The 12486-nt window shown below is 42.4% G+C and overlaps 1 protein-coding gene across 1 annotated transcript in view; it reads right to left on the reverse strand.

The window, feature by feature from the left end:
- The window catches only part of COG7 (component of oligomeric golgi complex 7), an 89771-nt gene that overhangs the window by 75198 nt on the left and 2087 nt on the right, over positions 1-12486 (reverse strand). The window contains exons 2-4 of the mRNA XM_004020838.5: positions 8534-8682; positions 8123-8239; positions 5296-5464 (exon numbers count right to left, since the gene is read on the reverse strand). Coding sequence (XP_004020887.2) covers positions 5296-5464; positions 8123-8239; positions 8534-8682 — 435 coding nt within the window. The remainder of the gene's footprint in view (positions 1-5295; positions 5465-8122; positions 8240-8533; positions 8683-12486) is intronic.

Genomic DNA, 12486 nt, shown 5'->3' on the forward strand with positions numbered 1-12486 from the left:
GAACTTACAAGATGCCACAAAAGCAATCCTAAGAGCTAGTTTATAGCTGTACATGCTTATGTTAAAAAAGAAGAAAGATCTCAAATCAACAACCTAAACTCTACATCTTACAAAACTAGGGGGAAGAAAGCTAAACCCAAAGTTAGTAAAAGGGAAGCAATAATAAAGAGCAAAAATAAGTAAAACAGAGAATATCAGAAACAAAACATTAAAATCAACAAAACAAAGGGTTGAAAAAAGTCTTTGAAAAAGTGAACAAAATTGATATACCTTTACTTAGGTTCACCAAGGAAAAGAAAGAGGACTCAAATAAATAAAATCAGAAATGAAAGAAAGGACATCACTACCAATTTTACTAAAGGTAGCAGAATTATAAGAAAGTACTATGGATAATCATATGCTAACAAATTGGATACACTAGGTAAAATGAACAAGTTGTTAGAAATATTCAGTGTACCAAGACTAAATCACGAATAGAAACTCTGAATGGACATAAAACGATTTACTGAATCTGTAATCAAAAACCTCTCAACAAAGAAAAGTATATCAGATGGCTTCAGTGATTAATTAAGAATTAATATTTGGACTTCCCTGATGGCCCAGTGATTAAGAATTCACCTGCAAATGCAGGAGACACAAGTTCAATCTCCGGTCCAGGAAGATTCCTCGTGCCTCAGGGCAACTAAACCCAGTACCGCAACTACTGAAGTCCACATATCTAGAGCTGATGCTCTGCAGCAAGAGAAGCCACCTCAGTGAGAAAGCCCACACCACAACTAGAGAAAGCCCATGTGCAGCAACAAAGACCCAGCACAAAAGGAAAAAAAAAAGTTTAATTAATACTAATACTTCTCAAACTCCTCCAAACTGAAGAGTGCTGAAGACTTCCCAGCCTATTCTATGAGGTCAGCATTACCTTAATCCCGAAGCCAACAAAAACACTGCAAGAAAAGAAACCTACAGATCAATATCCCTGATAAATATAGATGCAAAAATCATCAACAAAATACCAGAAAGCCAAATTCAACAGCATATTAAAAGGATCATATACCTTGACCACGTGGGATTTACTCTGGGACGCAAAGAAGGCTCAACACATGAAAATCAATAAATGTAACATACCACATTAACAAAGAGAAAATGTTCACATGATCATTTCAACTGATGCAAAAAAGCCATGTGATAAAATGTAAGACTTTTTCATGATTAAAAACACTCAAAAAAACTAGGAATAGAAGCAAACAACCTCAACATAATAAAGGTCATATATGAAAAGCTCCCAAATAACATAATACTTGATATGAAAGACCATTTCAAACTTTTCCTCTGAGATCAGGAATGAGACAAGGATGCCCACTTTTGCAACTTCTATTCAATTCAGTACTAGAAGTTACAGTCAGAACAATTATGTAAGATGAAGATATAAAAAGCATCCAAAAGGGAAGGAAGAAGTAAAAATATCTCTGTTTGCAGATAATATGATCTCATATATAGAAAGTGCTAAAGATTACACACACACACACACACACACACACACACACACACACTGTTAGAACTATTAAGTTAATGCAGTAGGATACAAAATCAACACACCAAAACTCACCTGCATTTCTATACAGTAACAATGAACAATCTTGTACACTGAAAGTCAAAAAACACCACTGAAAGAAATTTTTAAAGATATAAATAAATGAAAAGGTATACTGCGCTCATGAATTAGAAAATTTCCAACGGGAGAAGGTGAGGGTAAGATGCATGGAGAAAGCAGCATTAACACATATCCACTATCATGTGTGAAACAGATGGTTAGTGAGAAGTTGCTAAATAACACAGGAAGCCCAGCCTAGCGCTCTGTGACAACCTAGAGGGCGGGACGGGGGGAGGGAAGGGAGGGAAATACATATATCTCTGATTATGACTGATATATAAAATTAAAATTATGACTGATTCGTGTTGTACAGCTGAAACCAACACAAAATTGTAAAGCAATTTTCCACCAATTAAAAAATAAATAAAAATGTTTTAAAAGATGATAATACTACCCAAACCACCTGCAGATTCAAAGTTATCCCTTCCAAAATGGTGTTCAAAGGTATTCTCTGGAAAAACAGAAAAAATTCACCCTAAAATTCATATGGAATTTCAAGGGACCTCCAAAAAGCCAAAACAATCTTGAAAAAGAAGGACAACATTGGTGGGTTCACAGTCCATGATTTCAGAAGTTACCACAAAGCTACAATAATCAAAGCAATGTGGTACTGGTATAAGGACTAAGACATGCCTCTGTATATAGAGAGAATAGAGAGCCCAGAAATAAACCTTCACACACATGGTCAGAAGATTTTCAACAAAGAAGTCATGATCATTCACTGGGGGAAAGGAGAGTCCTTTAACAACTATACTCAGAAACAACGATGCTCAGAAAACAGGATGTCCACATGCAAAAGAAAGAAATTGGACGCTTACCTTTTACCATACATAAAAATTAACTTATAATGTATCAAAGACCTAAATGTAAGAGCTAAAACTATAAAACTCTTAGAAAAAAAATATATATAGGGGGAAAGCCTCATGACCTTGGATTTAAATTTGAAATTTTTTAAAAAATATATTTTTTTAAAGAGAGTACATTTTGAACTTCCCTGGTGGTCCAGTAGTTAAGAATTGACCTGTCAATGCAGGGGACACTTGTTCAATCCCTGTTCCAGGAAGATTCCACATGCCACTGGCCAACTAAGTCCATATGCCACAAGTACTGAGCCCTAGTGCCTAGAGCCTGTATTTGCAACAAGAGAAGCCATCGCAATGAGAAGTCTGCAGAGTGCAGTAAAGGGTAGACCCCACTCACCACAACTAGAGAAAGCCCACATGCAGCAATGATGACCCAGTGCAGCCAAAAATTAAATAAATCTTTTAAAAAAAGCAAACAGAACAAATATATCAGAACTATTTATGGTTTCATTTCATTATTGAAAATGTACCATCATATACATAAAACTTCCCTGGTGGCTCAGATGGTAAAGAGTCTGCCTGCAGTGCAGGAGACCAAGGTTTGATCCCTGGGTGGGGAAGATGCCCTGGAGAAGACAATGGCAACCCACTCCAGTATTCTTGCCTGGAAAATCCCATGGATGGAGGAGCCTGGCAAGCTATAGTCCACGGGGTCACAAAGAGTCGGATACGACTGAGAGACTTCACATACACAAAACTGGTGCTACATCTCAGGAGTCAAAAGAGGAAAGCATTTTCAGAGCAGGAGGGAGTAGAAAACATCGTTAAGTGTTGTTGACAATGAGAAACAGAAAAGTATAAAATGGTATTAGGCTTTCAGGTTTGCTGATGACATGGTTATTGGTGACCTTCAACAGAACAGGTTTAGGAGAACACTAACCCCAGAGCAGAAGGGCTTGTGTGATGTACGACCAAGAGTGCAGGAAGCAGTGCAGTGGATAGAGACTACATTCTGCCAATATATCAATAAATAGGTGTTCAGGTAAGAACAGCAGAACCCTGTGTGGAACAACAGATTGGTTCAAGCTTGAGAAAGGAGTATGACAGGGCTGTCTGCTGTCACCCTGTTTGTTTAACCTATATGCTGAGCACATCATGAGAAATGCCCAGCTGGATGAGTTACAAAGCTGGACTCAGGATACGCAGGACAAACATCAACAACTTCAGACATGCAGACGATACTACTATAATGGCAGAAAGCGAACAGGAAACTAAAGAACCTCTCGATGAGGGTATAGAAAGAGAGTGAAAGAGCAGGCTTAAGACTAAATATTAAAAAAACTAAGATCGTGGCATCCAACCCCATTACTACATGGCAAATAGAAGGGGAAAAGGTGGAAGTTAGTGACAGATTTCCTCTTCTTGGGCTCTAAAATCACTGCGAACGGTGACTTTAACCATGAAATCAGAAGACAACTGCTTCTTGGCAGGAAAGCTATGACAAACCTAGAGAGTGTGTTGAAAAGCAGAGACATTACTCTGCCAACAAAGGTAATACAGTCAAAGCTATGGTCTTCTCAGTGATCATGTACAGTTGTAAGAGCAGGACTGTAAAGAAGGCAGAACACCAAAGAACTGATGCTTTCAAACTGGTGGTGCTGGAGAAGAATCCTGAAAGTCCCTTGCACAGCAAGGAGGTCAAACCAGTCAATCTTAAGGGAGATCAACCCTGAATATTCACTGGAAGGACTAATGCTGAAGGTGAAGCTCCAGTATTTTGGTCATCTGATGTGAACAGACGACTCATGGGAAAAGTCCCTGAAGCTGGGAAAGATCAAGGGCAGAAGAGGGCATCAGAGGATGAGATGGCTGGACGGCATCACCGATGCAATGAACATGAACTTGGGCAAGCTCCAGGAGATGGTGAGGGACAGGGAGGTCTGGTGTACTGTGGTCCATGGGGTCGCAAAGAGTCGAACACAACGGGGAGACTGAACACCAACAACAAGGTAAGAAAGCAGCTTTACTGCGGCTGCTGCTTCCTGTTTAACCAATAGTTCTGTGGATGAAATGGAGAGGGAGAGCTAGGTAAACTTATGTGTTGAAAAAAATCACTGGAAAATAACATAGCATTATAATGGTCTTGATCAGGCTCAAAACTCAAGATTTGTACATTTTTCTAAATGGCTTAATATGTGTACATTTTTCTAAATGGTTTCCCTGGTGGCTCAGGTGGTACGGAATCCACCTGCAATGTAAGAGACCCAGGTTCGATCCCTGGGTCAGGAAGATCCCCTGGAGAAGGGGATGACTACTCACTCCAGTATTCTTGCCTGGAGAACTCCATGGACAGCGGAGCCTGGTGGGGTGCAGACCATGGGGTCACAAAGAGCCAGACGTGACTAAGCAACTAACACTAAATGTTAATTTCACCTCACAAAAAGAAAGGATCCTAAACTAACCCTGAACTCTAGCTATTACATGAATGCTGAAGCATTCAGGAGTGAAGCGTACCGATGTCTGCAGCTTACTTTGACTTGCATGATAAAAATGAGACGGATGGATACAGAGGTGGGTAGGTGAACAGATATGTGATAAAGCAAATGTGGCGAATGCTAACGCTAGGGTCTAGATGAGACGCTCACTGGTGCGTTTCTACAGCCTGTCTGTATTTTGAAAAAGTCCATATAGAATGTTGAAAAAAAGGCAACCACCATGAAGGCACAGACTGACTTCCAATGTACATAATTTAATCAAAATTAAGACATTCTCAAGACTGAAGACGTGGAAAGCCTTATCTGTTTAAAGAGGTGTACAGAGAGATGGGAAGCAGCCAGCACTCACCTATAGACTGAGATGTGAATGCTGCTACAATCTGGGGGCTGGCCAAGGCCTCCAGCCGGTTCTTCAACGCCTCCAAGTGAACACATTTTTCTGAGTAGTCTGGTGTATCAACGAGCATCATTAGGCTGTTCTGCATACCTGTGAGCTTGGCCGAAATCACAGCTATGTCCTATAAGAAGACCAGAAGAGAGAATATTTATGTTAAGACTCTCCAATTAAGAGAACATGGCTCATAAACACTTCATGTTCAGTATTACTAGTCTTCAAATAAAAGCAAATTAAAACAAGGAAGTGCCATTTTCCTCCTAACAAACTGGAAAAACTTCTGAAAAATTATAACAGCTATCTTTGGGAAGGGTGCAAATAAAAAGTTTGTCTAAATTTATTATATTTTTTCTGGGGGGAAAATTAGCAATATGCATCAAGAGCCTTAAAAATATTTACATCCTTAGAACTTGGTATTTTCTGTTCTAGAAATCTAAGGAAAAAAAATCAGAGGGACAAAGAAATATTAATGCATTAAAATTGATTAATGTGATTTTAGTATTGCAATAACAAAGACTTGGAAGGAACTTAAATCTTCCATAATAACAAATAAAATATAGATTAGGAGACTCATAATGGCATGTGAAATATTGTACAGTCGTTAAAAATCACGTTTGGGGTTTTCCTCGCTGGCTCAGTGGTAAAAAATCCACCCGCCAATGAAGGAGACAAGGGTCCGATTTCCGGTCTGGGAAGATCCCACACGCCACAGAGCAGCTTGGCCCAGGCGCCACAACTACCGAGCCAGCGCTCTAGAGCCCAGGAGACACAACTACTGAAGCATGAATACCCTCGAGCCCGTGCTCCACAGCAAGAGAAGCCACTGCAATGAGAAGCCCGTGCACTGCACCTAGAGAGGAGGCCCTGCTCCTCGCAACCAGGGAAAAGTCCAAGCAGCAGCAAGACCCAGCACAGCCAAAAGTACGTAAATAGATGTAAATGTTTTTAAAAAGCACATTTTGAAAAGTATTAATTACACAGCACAGTATCTACAACTTATCATTAGGGGAAATAAATCACAAAAAGGACACACAAACACTAGAATATACACAGACATGTATACATTGGGTTGGCCAAAAAGCACATTCGGGTTATTCCATAATATCCCAATAATATCCCATAATATCTTATGGGATACCCAAATGAACTTTCTGGCCAACCCAACATATGCCTACAATATATGCATCCATATAAGATAATACAAAAGTATAAATTTTTACAAAAACCTAGAAAAATACCTAACAGACATAAAAAAAAAAATACTATTAGGGCACAGGAATAGGATCATTTTGTTTTCTTCCTTGCATTTTTCTCAATTTTCCAAATCTTGTAAGACACACATAAGTTATGTTTATAAACAGAAAAAACTAAACGCTATTTAAAGAAAGAATGAAGAGAGTAAGGAAACGTATTTCACTGCAGTATTCGCAGGTGCCCATGATGCCTCAGATACTGTCTTAAAGATAGCTGAGACAAAAAGATGATGAAGGCCACGGTGCATGAATGACTTGGGGGAGAAAGATTATGAGACACTTTAAGAGGATGGCTCATGGGCTTCCCTGGTGGTGCTGTGGTTAAGACCCCATACTTCCAAAGCAGGGGGTGCAGGTCTGATCCTTGGTCAGGGAACTAAGACCGCACATCACATGTGGGGTAGCCACTAGATAAAATAAAGAGAGGTTGGCTCAAGGGTCACAGGAGCAGAGGGGAGGGGGCCATGAGTTCCATGCACTGGAGGGACCAGGAGCCAGCAAGGAGAGATGTAAAAGGAGGTGACACTTAGCTGCCTCGAGGGACAAGCGGAGGCTACTGTCCTATCAAGAAAAGTAGGGGGGACAGCTCAGGCAGGGAACAGGGAACAGGCATGAAAGGGACGGGGTGTTCACAGTCTAGAGCAGGCAGAGGCTGAAATCACACAGAGGGAGTGGCCGGAGGAACAGCTGTAAACACAGGCTGCCCAGAGCGCTGTGCGGAAGGACAGGTTGTGGCTTGTAAGGAGCATAGAATTTATCAGACGGAAAATGGGAAGCTGGTAGAGGTTAAGATGGGGTTGGGTTGGGGGTGTGAGGGACAGGGAAATGCCACATGCCAATCTGTGCTTTAGAAGGTGCCCTGGACACGTGGTGGGTGGGGATAACCTGGGATCGGGGAGGGCCTTGATGGCAAGGAGGCGAGTGGACAGTTGCTGAAACGGTCTAGGAGCAAAATGACTACAAAGCCAGCTCAGGGGGCGGCAGAGGGACAGAAAGAACAGACAACAGAAGAGAAAGAGGGGAGAGGCAGGGAGAAGGGGGCACTGAAGGGCCGCTGAGGTTTCCAGGTAGGTAAACCTATACGGAAAAGGACGCATTAACCCAAGAGAGGGGGCAGTGGAGCAAATGGAGAGTGGCTTTGGTCAGAAATAGTTAATTCTGTTTTTTATGAGCCTGGAAGAGTTCAGCTAGATGCTTTGGATCTTGTAGGCAGTGATTTCTGAATATCAAGAGGGTCGGGAAAAGAAAAAACAAGATGTAACTTTTAGCTTTGTTGCTGCTGTTCAGTTGCTAAATCCTGTCTGACGCTTTGCAACTTCGTGGACTGTAGCCCACCAGGCTCCTCTGTCCATGGAATTCTCCAGGCAAGAATACTGGAGTGGGTTGCCATTCCCTTCTCCAGGGGATCTTCCTAACCCAGGGATTGAACCCAAGTCTCCTGCTTGGCAGGCAGATTCTTTACCATCTGAGGCACCAGGGAAGCCTAACAACAACAAACCAATCCACCATCCCCTAAACAAGAAACCTACCTGAGTCTTAAAAGTTTCCTCGATATCAGCACTCAACGTGCTCCATTTGTCGGCTTCTTGAAGAGATTCTGCAGCAAGCTGCATTCTGGACTTGACCTGGTCGATTTCTACCAACACCTAGAAGAGAAATGAGGGTCTCAGACACTAAGGAAGCGGCAGTTCCATTTTCTCTGCCTTCCGCAAATAACTCGAAACATAAGTGTCATGATATGGTCCTGCCTTAGGAAACTCTGTACCCGGCACAACACTGATCACATGGTTAAACGTTTAGTGATGCTGAAGAGATGAACAAGCTAAAAGTACTAAACAAAAGAGCAGTTTGAGTGTTTGGCAGAATTCTGAGGGGTGGCCTCCTGCTGGGAAGGCAAACATCTTCCAAAAACAAGAGCCAACAATTAGGAACCAAAATACCTGCATCGACTGAGATGTGTCCTGTTCAAACTTTTTAATGTCCTCCTTGACAAGAATCATTTGTTCTTTCAGAAAAGACGCCTCCTGTTTAAGGGCTTCGACATCACGGAGCACTTTGGGCATGTTCTGGAGGGCCTGGTGACTTGTTTCTGCAGCAAGAACCCAAGAACCAAAGGTGAACACTGGACCACTCCCCAGTGAACAATATGAATAAATCAGACGACAGGAAGCAAATCTTCCCTAATGATCTATGAGCCATGCAGTTTTCTGAGCCTGTGTTGGGCGGGGGCGGGGGCGTGGAGGGTGGGGGAGCTGGTCTCTGCTGGGACCCTGTCTTCCCCGGGATGATGGTGAAAGCCCTGATAAACCATCAACCTGACCCACCACCACTGAGCTGAAGTGCAACTTTTTTTTTGTTGTTGTTGTGCCACCCTGCTTGCAAGATCCCCGACGAACCCAGGCCCCCCTAGTAGTGAAAGCAAAGAGTCCTAACCACTGGACAGGCAGGGAATTCACATGAAACTCCCTTTTCCAGGAAGGAGAAGGGAGGAATCTGACACTGGTGAATGCCAGTTCTGCACCCCAAGCTTTCCATACATCATTTAGCATACACAGCAGTCATTAGCAGCTGCCTCTTACAGATGAGAAAACTAATGCTCAAAAACGTTAAGTAAGTTGCCCAAGATTTCACAGAGCTGAAGCCAAGGAGTGTCTGGACCCAACCTCTGCTTCCATGGTCTTTTCAAAATGCAGTCCACAGACCACTGGTATCAGCTAGAATGCAGTTAAAATGCAGGTCCCCAGGTCACCTGCCAGAGATTCTTATTTAGGAATCCTGGTAGGAGATCAAGGAACTTGTATTTCTTTTTTTTAAACAGACATCCTAAGTGTAGAATAAAATCTGAAAATCCTTGCAGATCAGGAGGTGTTATCTGGAAAAGGCATAATCCTTTTGTCCTTTAAAGAGCACTTCACCGGGGAATCAACCAAAGAAGTTCAGAGCCTCCTGCTCCTGGTACCAATACATTGAATGGAACTTTAACATCGAAAACACACTTCAAGAATCTGTTCACCCTGCTCTGCCATAAAACAACATTCTGTCTCCAGCACCGACCTTAAGTAAAGTTTTATGACTAACGAAACAAAGGCAGAACACACAAAGATTTCCTCAAAGCACAGAGGCTTCCTGATTTTTAACAGGCTGTTATGGCCCTGGCCTGGCCCCTTGCCTGCTAAACCTCAGAGTCACTCTTCAGGTCTGGTTGGTTCCTTGTGAACTTCTTTACCCTCCCCCCCGGCCCCCTGCCCCACTCCACAGCACCCTCAAATTTAGTTCTTTCTAGAATCTATTTTAAAACTGTCACCTCCCGTGGATGCCTCTGGAAGGGTAAGGGCCAAATCTCCATCGGAGGGGGAACTAGGGGACCGCCTAAGGTGATGGGCGGTGAGTTGTATTAGCCGTACACACCTGTCAAAACCCGTCAAACAGATCAGATAAGGTCCCTTCATTCCACTTTACATAAATTTTACCTAGTGAAAAACAAGAGCTATAAACAAGAACTGAACTCTATAATGTTTAGGGTTCTAAATGAAATGTTTAAAGGGCGAAGTCTACTGTTATCTGCGATTTATTTTTAAACACATCAAAAAATAAGATGGATGGATGGATAGAGGGATGGACAGACTTGCCATAAAGCAAGACTAGCCACTGCTCGCTGCAGAATCTAGGCAATGGCTGCTTGGAATTTCACTACAAATTCCCGCAGCATTGTGGCACGTTTGGCACCCCCATTCACGGTTGCTCAGAACAAGGATCTGCCATCCTTCTTGATTTCCTCCCCTTATCCCTCATTCCAATCCATCAGCAAATTCTCCCCTTTCTCCTGAGAATACCTTAAAGCTACGCTTCTCTCCCCATCTCTACTGCCAGAAACCCAAGTGAAGCCACAGTCACCTCTCTTCTGGACTAGAGCAATGGTCTCCTGAATGGCGACTTAAATCATCTCACTGTCCTGCTTAAAAATCCTCCAGTACCTTCCCACTACACACATTTTAAATCAAATCCAGACTCTTTAATGTGACAGTAAAATCCCTCCCTGCATGATCTGGACCCTGCCAACATTTCCAACCTAAGAACGGATCTTGTTTAACACTGCATCTCTGGACCCTGAAGAAGTTTGAGCCCAAAAAATATTTGCTGACTGAATGAATAATGAATCAATCCGCCCTATTAGGGATCCTCAACTCCAGTTTCAACCTATGCAGTGACTTCTTCTCACCACAGACTCGGGACCTTGTCTCACTGTCCCTAAAAATAAAGCTTTAAACCTTCTATGGCTTCTCACTACCTACAGAAGCGGTCCCCAACATTTCTGGCACCAGGGACCAAAATTTCCATGGACCTGGGAAGCTGGAAAGGGGCGGGGCAGGGGATGGTTTTGGGATGATTCAAGAGCATTGAATTTATTGAGTTCCTTGAGCAAGAAGTGGAGCTTCCTGTAAAAGTGAGCAATGGGAGGTGGCTGTAAATTACAGATGAAACCTCCCTCTCTTGCCCACCGCTCACCTACTGTGGCCCGGTTCCTAATAGTTCCCAGGGCCTGGGAACCCCTGGCTTATAGGATGAAAATCAAAACTTTAGGATGGCCAGAAAAGCCTTTCACAGTCTGATCCTAATCTACTTTTCCACCTTATTTCCAGCAGAAATTCCCCCTCATGGAAGTGTAATCCTCCAATAATAATAAGGACTAATATGTATTGATGCTATTGATGAAGCTCTATTTGAACTTCTCACTTTTCTTCTGGACTGGGTAGGTCTCTTTATACCCACCTACCTCTACAAGCGTTTCCTCTCCCTTTAATACCAGAAAGGTAGTAAAGTATAATGGATAAGAGCCTGGGATCTGGGACCAGTCGCTTGGGTTCAAATCCAGTCTCCCCATTCATCAGCAACACAATGCTGGGCAAGTTACTACCTTTGGCTGCAGTTTCTACAACTATAAAGTGGGAATAATAACTGTGCCTACCTCTAAGGATTACTGCCATGTTTAAATAAGATAATCATGCTGGGGGAGGGGGCGGCACTATTAACATTTTCTCCAGGACACTTCTTCATTGCACAGGGCTGTCCCAAGAACTGTAGGACATTAAGTCTGGGAGCCTCTATGATATGTCCCTCTCCCCCCCAACAAGCTGAAGCTTTTTAAAAACAGCCTTATTGATGAATAATTTACCTGGCATACAATTCACTCACTTCAAATATACAACTCAATGATTTTTAGCAAATTTAACAAGCTGTGTTATCTCCACAAGAACACTGACATCAACCAAAAAATTCCTTCCTGCCACTTTGCACTTAATCTCTGCTTCCACCCCAAGCCCTGGGAAACCACTAATCTGCTTTCTGTCTCTAAAAATTTACCTTTTCTGGACATTTCAGACACATGAAATCATGCATTATGTAGTCTTCTGCATCTTGCTTCTTTCACCAAGGATAAAGCTTGTGCCCTTATGTTGCTGAGTTGTATTCCATATTTTGTTTATCCACTCACCAGCTGATGGATATTTATGCTGTGTCTATGATAGCATAAGGCTATCCAAGGCCATACCCTGGTGGTTCAGTTGCTAAGACTCTGTGCTCCCAATGCACAGGGCCCAGGTTCAATCCCTGGTCAGGCAACTAGATCCTGCACGCTGCAACAGAGTTTGAATGCCACAGCTAAAGATCCCACAGGCCCTAATGAAGACTGAAGACCCCTTATGCCACAGCTAAACACCCGGTGCAGCCAAATAAAGTCATTTAAATGATTTGTTTTAAAAAGACCACGGATTACTAAGTATTAAGTAGCTCTTTTTACAAAAGTACATACAAAGCCCTTAAAACAGTGCCTGACGTATACCAAGGACTCAGATATTTGCCATCATATTATTATTATTAAAATCCTCCCCAAACT

The sequence above is a fragment of the Ovis aries genome, chromosome 24, assembly GCF_016772045.2.
Source record: "Ovis aries strain OAR_USU_Benz2616 breed Rambouillet chromosome 24, ARS-UI_Ramb_v3.0, whole genome shotgun sequence".
In the NCBI taxonomy this organism is placed as follows: Eukaryota; Metazoa; Chordata; class Mammalia; order Artiodactyla; family Bovidae; genus Ovis; species Ovis aries.